Source organism: Leptosomus discolor, chromosome 16 (assembly GCF_034619465.1).
Source record: "Leptosomus discolor isolate bLepDis1 chromosome 16, bLepDis1.hap2, whole genome shotgun sequence".
NCBI lineage: Eukaryota > Metazoa > Chordata > Aves > Leptosomiformes > Leptosomidae > Leptosomus > Leptosomus discolor.
This window is the reverse complement of record NC_141406.1, coordinates 9,943,127-9,951,747: the sequence shown is the minus strand read 5'-3', so window position 1 is coordinate 9,951,747 and position 8,621 is coordinate 9,943,127. Positions and strand designations below refer to the sequence as shown.

Genomic DNA, 8,621 nt, shown 5'->3' with positions numbered 1-8,621 from the left:
TCCCTTTGATTCCTCCTCACCCTTGGTAGCTCCTGTTTAGGGGTAAAATAGATAGATTGGACAGAGAGAGGCAGCACATGCTGCAGCAGGTTGAGAGCAGACCTGGCGCTGCCTGTTCTGAAGCTGCTTTGCTGCTAGTGGAGTGGGCAAGGGGCTGGGATACCAGAGCATCTTCCCCCATGGGATGCCCACATCAGCCTTCCTCCGGTTTTCCATCTCAGCTGGGGCCTTCCTCCCTCGCTGGAACAGAGCGGAAATGAACCAAAGTCAGCGATCCCGGCCAGGAGTGAGGAGGAAGCGATGGCAGTGGTCAGGCAGGCAGCGCGATGCATAAGCTTCACTTCCGAAGGAAACAAGGCAAAAAAAGATCAGGACACCTCGGTTGAAGCGATAGAGGTGTCCGCACTGGCGCTTCCCTCGGCAGCAGCGCTGCGCTGTGACGGGTGACCTTTTATCGCTCCTCTGAACAAAGCGCTGCTGGGACCGTACGGTATATCTTCCCCTCGCCCCATCCCCTGGCTGAAATAACTCCGCAGCGTCAGTTCAGACAGCGACGTGCTGCGTTTCTGCCCCTTGTTAGCCGAAATAACAAGGCTGTGCTGGAGAACGCGGCCTGCTTGGCAGCGTCAGCCCTTCCATTCCCTGTCTGAACAGGGCTCTCCCGTGCTGTAGCTGCTGTGTGCTGGGGAGCTCACGTCCCCTCCGGGCAGCTCTGCCCCGCGAAGCGCTGGAGCTCGCAGCGTGACAAAACCATGTCCGGGTGCGTCTGGCTTTTCAGGAGTTACGTGCTGCTGCCTGGCACGGGTCCCGTTGCTCTCAGCTCTCCCGCTCAGGGCACCGCTGCGGGCAAAGCTCGCTGCAGGAGAAGGTCGCTCGAGAAGGCCGGGTGGAGGGAACCGAACCCATCGGTGCCTGCGCTTAACGGCGGGACAAGAAGCAGCTGCGAGGGAAACGGGGCGGGAGCAAGGACCAACTACATCCCTCGGGGAAGGGAACCACGAGGGTTTTGTGCTCGCGTTGGCTCCCGAGGGCCTGGGCGCGGTGGGTGGGCCCGGGCGGGGGGACGCCCCTGCACCGCGGAGGGGCCGGGCTCTCGGGCGGGGCACCCCCAGCAGACCTCGGGTCACCTTGCCGCCCCTTCCCGAAACTCAGAGGCGGATTTGCCGTCCAGCCGGGTGCCGTAAGGACAGAGCCAGCGGGACCGGGCTGCGAGGCAGACGGCGACGGGTTCGGCTCCGCCGTTACTCGAAAGCCCCCAAGGAGGGATCTCGGCCCCCGCACAGCGAGCCCTGCCGGGGCCGCTGGCAGCCAGGCGCCGCAGGCCCAGCTCCCCGCGGCCCGGCGCACCGCCCGGGGCTGCGGGCCCAGCTTGTGCCGCCGCCACCGCCGGCCCCGGCCCGGGCCGCGTCCCCGCTCTCCTCAGCACCGCCCGGCCCCGCCCCCCGGCCCCGCCCCTCGGCCCCGCCCCGCCCTTAAGCACCGCCCCGCCCCTCGCCCCGCCGTGTCCCCGCGCGGCCGCCGTACGGTGGCACGTGGCTCTCTCGCGCCGCCTCCGCGCGGTGGCGTCGCCCCGCAGCGCCCGCGTAAGTGGCGGCGGCGGGAGGCCGGGGCTGAGGGCGGCGGCGACCGCGGTCTCCCCCGCCCGTCGGGGCCTGCGCTCGGGCACGATGCTGCGGCTCCGGTGGGGGCTGAGGGTCGTGAGCCGCGGCCTGTCCGCCCCGGGGAGCGCGGCGTGCGGCGGGCCCTGGCGCCGGCTGCGCACTGTGCGTACCCGCCCTGCTGCTGGCGGCGGGGGGTGGGAGAGCCCGGGTGGGCCGCGGGGGGAACCCCTTGGGCCGCCCCCTCCTCCCCCCGCCGGTCTCTCCAGCAGGCGCTCGGGGCTGCCGTGCGGGCCGGGCCGTGCGGGCCCCGCTTCCCTTCTCCCGCGGCGAGCGGCGGCAGCCGTAGGGAAGGTGGCACGGCCTGGGAGGGAGCGGGGGGCGGGCGCCCTTCCTGCCGCCAGCCGGTTAAACCCCTGGGTGCCTCCTCTGCTGCTCCGGGGGGTGGGGCGGGGGCTTTGTGCCGCGGGTTCTTGCTGAGGCCTGTCTGCTATCCTGTTCCCTGCAGGCGCTCACGATGGCGGAGGATCTGAGAGCAGCGGTTGCCAGCCAGACGAAGAGACTGAACAGCAGCAGTGAGGCGGTTGAAAGGCCAGAAGAAAACGGACATCAGAGTAAAAGGTTGAAGAGAGATGCGGATGAGGAAGATGTGGAGGATCAGAGCAAAAAGTCACCCAAAAGGAAGATCGTGTTGTTGATGGCATATTCAGGGAAAGGCTACCATGGGATGCAAGTATGTGGTTTGGCAAAACAACGTGGCCTGCATTTTGTTTGTTTGTTTGTTTTTTGAGGTCTGTTGGGTTTGTAACTGTGGTTACAGTGACTGAGCAGGGAAGCAGTTGCAGGCTGAAAAGCTGGGGCTAGAACAGTGCATGCCTGGATTCAAATGGCTTGGTAGTAACCGGAATAAAAAAAGTCAGTGTTACATCTCTGGTATTTGCTGATTCTGGTGAGTGGCCTTCAGCATAGATCATCAGTGGAAGATCTTTCAAAAACTGCTGCAGACAAGGCCCTTGAGGAGCCTAAAAGCACAGGCACTGCAGTTCTGTCCAGACCTGAAGCACTGTCTAGTGATGACCAAATCTGCCAGCTTCTGGGTGAAGCTGTACATTTCCAAGCAGTTGGGCTCAGTTTCTTTTATGTTGGACCTCAAATTGTCTCACGACATGCAGGTTCTGCAGAACGGAGCTGTGTATTTGAATGCAACAACATTTGCATCCGTGTTGCCATCTCTTGTGTTTTTGGAACTATTTATCTGTGCCTGAAGACATTTGAAGTTCTCCTTTTTCTGCTGCTCTCTAATGGGGGGGGCTTGTAGCAGTTGCGAAAATGGTCGCAAGGCTCCTGCGTTGGCACACGGAAGGAAAGGGATGTTGCTTGCTTGGGCACCAGCGTTCGGGCAGTGCCCCAGCACCAGGCCTGCCCGTGCAGGGACGCTCCGTGGCACACAGTGTTGGCAGCAAGAGGATGATGTTGCTCCATCTGCTGCTCCTCTCGGCGTACTGCAAGCTCCATAGGTGCTCTTGAGGCCTACTTTAAATGTCCAGGGGATGGTTGGTAAAGTTGGACACAGGCAGGGAAGGAAGTCTTTCATGCTTTTGCAGCAGAGTAGATTTGTTCAGCAGCAGTAAACCATGCGCCTGTGGGCACGTCCGTGTAAGTGCCTGTCAGCTTTGCTGCTCTCAGATGGGACGTGTCGAGGGTGCGAGCTTTGCAGCCTTGCACGCAGGTGGAGTTGTGCATTTCTGTTACAGCTCATCTGTGAGCTGCGTGCAGGTCACTGGAGAAACCCATAGTCTGCAGCACACAGCAGCTCAGGTGAACTGAGCAAAAGAACCCGACCTGATTTCTAAAAGCAGAATTTGCAGAGCCTGGGTCTGGAGCAGCATTTCACTGGTGCTGTTCATGCAGTTGAAGGAATCGTCCAACAACTCTGTTGCAGAGGTGTTGCACAGTGAAATTGCAAATGATCCTTTACTTGCAGTAACAGCAAAAGGTAAATCAGAATGTAGGTGTTTTATTAACACTCTCTGGTAAAGTTAGTTAGTTTTGTTAGAGAATGGCAGGGCTTTTAGGGCTGTGAAGGGAAGATTTAAAGAATTTCACTAGGTTTTATTCAGTTAACAAAATTTTTCAGTTATCATCTTCAGTCATCCAATTATTACTATTTGTTCTATTTCTTATTTTTACTATATATCCTCTTCTAGAGAAACGTGGGATCTTCACAGTTCAAGACAATTGAAGATGACTTAGTATCTGCCCTTGTTCAGTCGGGCTGCATCCCAGAAAACCACGGGGAAGATATGAAGAAAATGTCTTTTCAGCGGTGTGCTCGAACAGATAAGGTACGTTGGTTAGGGCCTGTGCTCTCAAACTCTGCTGTACCGCCGCCAGTGCTACTGGAATTGACTGGTAAAGCATTGTCTACAGTGAGATCCAATAGCAAATACTTTTCATAGTGAACATTGCTTGAACCTTCTCCTTTCATCCACCACTAAACTGAAGTACAAACGAGTATTTAGAAGGCACAGGATATTGATTAGATGGTGTTTGTAAAGCTGGTGCTTCATCCCTGAACTTCGTGTTTCTGTCACATTCATCTGCTTCAGCCTCCCAGCCTGCTGCAGCTGCTCCTCACTGCCGCTGCCTGGCTCATGCGGTGCTCGGAGTTCAGCTGCCTCTCAGTTGTTTTTAAGCCTGCACAGTGGGGCTCTAAGCTGAGCTGGAGTTCATGCCTGATCTTATGTATAAGTAACTTCTTTCCAGTTGGTGCTTTACTTAATAGCAGTCAGATAGGCTGAGATGTCGTGGAAGGGAGTGCAGTGTTCTGCTGTCGAAGATTGCAAAGGTGCTGTATGGCTGTACAGCACCAGCAGGTCTTCAGGGAGTCCTCTGACTTGGATTTCTGCCTGTGGCCTTGCCTTTGCCTCGCCTCAGCCTGAAATGACCAGTGAGAAAAAGGAATAAACTTGTTCTTCAGCTATTTCGATTCTGTAAGTGCTATCCCAGAGCTTCCGAGGTACATAATCATGTTTCTGTGTTTTATGGTTTTGTAGGGTGTGTCTGCAGCTGGACAGATTGTATCGCTAAAGGTCAGGCTGATAGATGACATCTTGGAAAAGATCAATAACCATCTTCCTTCTCACATCAGAATTCTGGGTAAGGATACTGGAACGGGCAGAGAAAATGTTTTCAAAGAGGAGCTTTCTCCTGCTGAAGGTCTCTCCCTTACCATTACAATTTTGCTGATAAGCAGTTTGGTTTTAACATAAATCCAGGGTCCTATAAAATAAATCTATCTTTTCATTTTGTTTTATTTGAAAATATTCTTGTTGGTAGGAGTGAGATCACAATCCAGTTGTAACCTACTGATTCAAAAACCTAATGTCACTTTTAAAACAAGGTCTGAAGAGAGTCACTGGGGGATTCAACTCCAAGAACAAATGTGATGCCAGAACCTACTCTTACATGCTGCCAACGTTTGCCTTTGCCCATAAAGACCATGATGTGCAGGAAGAGGTTTATCGACTGGACAAAGAGACCCTCGAAAAAGTCAATAAACTGCTGGCGTGCTATAAAGGAACACACAACTTCCACAACTTCACCTCTCAGAAGGGACCGAGGGACCCCAGTGCCAAGCGGTACATAATGGAGATGTACTGTGGAGAGCCATTTGTGAGGGAAAACGTAGAGTTTGCAGTGATCCAAGTGAAAGGTCAGAGTTTCATGATGCACCAAATAAGGAAGATGATTGGGCTGGTGATAGCTATTGTGAAAGGTTACGCTGCTGAGTCCATCCTAGAGCGCAGCTGGGGAGAGGAGAAAGTAGATGTCCCCAAGGCCCCAGGACTCGGGCTGGTCTTGGAAAGAGTACACTTTGAAAAATACAACAGACGTTTTGGAAATGATGGGCTGCATGAGCCCCTGGAGTGGACAGAGGAGGAGGGGAAGATTGCTGTTTTCAAAGAGCAGTATATCTATCCTACCATTATCAACACGGAAAGGGAGGAGAAGTCCATGGCAAACTGGCTGAACACCCTCTCCATTCATGACTTCAACTCTTCTGCTGTTGGGATGCAAGCTAACAACAAAAACTCAAAGGTAATGATTGAAGCCATTATTTTATCAAATGGAAGCTGTCAAGTTGAAGTGGCTCTTCCCTTAGTAACGTTTTTGTTTCCCATGAACATGCCATGGAAGATGAGAGTCATCTGGAGTATGTCTCTGTGGACTTGGTGAGAGTGGGATGAACTGGACAAACTTATTTTTGCAGGGGTTTGCCTGGGGCAGTTGAGGGAGGCAGAGAGGGAGGGATGCTTTAAAGCACATGATAAACTGGCAGCAGAAGTTATGGACACGTTACCAGCCTTTGCTGTTGTGGAGCTGTTTGAGACTAGTTTTCAGGTTGACAGTTACCCTTTAAATAACTGCTGGCTCTTGGTATTTTCCGATTTGGGGCTAATTCTCATTTTGTTCACTAGATAAGGTTTGGAATCGGGGAAATTTAGGACCAGCTTTAAATAAATCTGCCGTGAGCTCAAACCGTGTTGTCGGAACAACTGCTGCTGGGTAAAACGGGGTATAGTGGAAGCTGATTTCTGACAAGAAGATCTGCTGTCAGCTGCAAGTTGCATAAAAAAAAAAGGTGTAGAATGCATTTTTAACCAAAAGAAAATTACAGTTTAACATAAAGATTTTTTTTTTTTTTTTTTTTTTTTCTGATTGAGATGTAGAACAGCCTCACAAGAAATGAGTGGAAAGATGTTTGGGGTGAGCTAGAAGTAGGTTGGAAACCACATGAGGAAACTTGAGTCAAACTCACAACACACTTCTTTAACTTGACAACCACTGGGGTGACTTAAAATACAACAGTGCTTGGTTGGGCAAGTCCCTGATCAGCCCAATCTAACTTTGAAGCAAGCCCTGCTTGAGTGGGAGGTTGGACTTGATGACCTAAAGATACCTCCCCGTTCTGAATGTAATTCAGATGTTCTTGGTCAGAGGGCTGGCGAATCCTTGAAGGATGAACGATGGGCAGGGCTAAAACTTCTGTGTAGGGCAACTCAGAAGAAAGTAATGACTTTTTAATCGAGTCCTTAAAATCAGCTTTATCTTGTGTAGATAATGATCCTGCTCTGAAGAACGTTAGGTTTAATCCTGTCTCTGCCACTTTTTGTTTGAGTATGGAAGAGTTCAGACATACAAAATAAAACTTGCAGCCTTGTTGAATAGTACAAGCAAGACACCAGCAATTTCTCAGGGTTATTGTTGTACTTGTGGTAATTATTTCTCTGAAGTGTAGTGCTGTATGAGGACGTTTGTGACAGGAGGTTATGACAAATGCCACATTAGTTTGGTTGAGTGGGACCCAAAGAGACCATGGGGTGCCAGGAGCCCTTACCTGGCTCAGGGGTCTTGGTGATGACGTTGACAGGACTTGCTGCTGACAGGTTTAAAATCACTGCAGTGTTGCTAGCAGGAGGCAGGTCTGCTTGCTTTAGATAAACTCGACTGCATACAGTTTTGGCAGCATAGCTAGCACAAGCTGTCTGGAGAAGGGTAAATAAGGGGTGATATGACAGAGTTGGAGCTCTGAGGTTTTGCAGGCTGTTTGCACTTCAGTGAGCTGTGCCTGCTGTTACAAAGGCAACTGTCTAAGTCTCTCAGAATTTGTTTTGTTGTAGGATATTAAATTGCTAATGTTAAATTCATGGGATTTGGAGGTTACTACGTTTTCAGCAAGTGGTGGTGAGGAAGAAAAGGAGTAACTACAGGTGTATTGTCATGTTAGCCTTTCTTTATCAAATCCTGTGATGCCAATCATATCAGTCAAAAAACTTGCTTCAAAAAATTGTGTAAACCCTGCAAATTTATCACACCATGTCGACTTACTCCTGAAGGAGTGGCTCCCAGTTAAGAAGGACTTCAGTTTACTTGTAAGTTGCTAACATTTGTAGTATTTCCCTAGCACTACTTTGTACAACTGACTTCATTTTTAAATGAGTATTAGTGAGCCCTTGCATACCTCTAATACAGTTTGGACATAGATTCTCTGCAGCAGACAAACAAAATTCTCAAATCTGGCTCTAGAAAATGTAGCAAACGGCTTTTGAGGGACATGCATGAAAAAAGCACTTGTTAACTTGTCTCGCCTATATTTATTTTCAACATCAGCATTTCATGCTATTATCCCGCTTCTAAGTTTTGCACGTACTGCAGGTTGTAATCATGCGGTTGTAACTACAACTGCAGAGACATTTCTTCTGCTGGTGGGTGCTACCCAATGTGCAATATTTTTGCCACAAGAAGCGTCATTTACCGTCACCAGAGTTTGTTACAGTAGATAGGTCTAAGACATGAAGTTGGGATCTAGCCCCGTTTTCTTGTACTTTTGGGGAAGTTTAAAGTCAATGTCTTTGATACAGGTCAGTCTCTGGATGTACATGAAATGCTGACAAACCATTTTCCATTTTCCTTTACAGAACAGCAGCGATCTCGAGGGCAGTGATGGTTGTGGTGATGATTCCGACTGAGCCACTAAGTGGCTGAACACGGGACCCTTACTGCCTGCAGTTCCCTTTGTCTACAAAATAGTGGCCTTTCTAATTCCAAGAATCCAGTGAAGCAGGGGCTTGTGTGTGTGGAGAACAAGAACTGGATGCCCAGGAGAAACTGGATGGGGAAGGCAGTGCCGTAGGAAAAGTAAAAGAAGCTTTTTATACCACTGACTGATTCACCTGGCTGATATACTTGAAAACAGTGTAGTGAGAAAGAGGCTTTCTGAAATAATCTTGTAATGCAGGATATCTTAATTGCTATTTGAGTATTCTTTTTATTATATGTTTACCTGGAAAATGGTATTTTAAATATGTATAATCTCTACATAAGGATGGGGCAAACCATTTTAATATACTCTTTTTTTTTTTTTTAATTATTATTATGAACTATGACTCCATAAACTTTTGATTATTTTTTTTAAATTATTTTCTTCACCTTTACTTGACCTGATCTTTAAATACCATT

At 50.1% G+C, this 8,621-nt stretch overlaps 1 protein-coding gene across 2 annotated transcripts; it reads left to right on the top strand.

Annotated features, from left to right (window-relative positions):
* Positions 1-1,667: 1,667 nt before the first annotated feature.
* On the top strand, positions 1,668-8,420 carry PUS1 (pseudouridine synthase 1). 2 transcript variants are annotated; one of them, XM_086474104.1, is made up of 6 exons: positions 1,668-1,763; positions 2,107-2,331; positions 3,806-3,943; positions 4,655-4,757; positions 5,002-5,699; positions 8,081-8,420. In XM_086474104.1, the coding sequence occupies exons 1-6, from the start codon at positions 1,668-1,670 to the stop codon at positions 8,129-8,131; spliced, it is 1,311 nt and encodes a 436-aa protein (XP_086330230.1). In that variant the 3' UTR covers positions 8,132-8,420. The 2 variants fall into 2 exon arrangements, with proteins under 2 accessions (XP_086330230.1, XP_086330228.1); XM_086474102.1 differs by having other exon boundaries at positions 1,668-1,781.
* Positions 8,421-8,621: the final 201 nt, after the last annotated feature.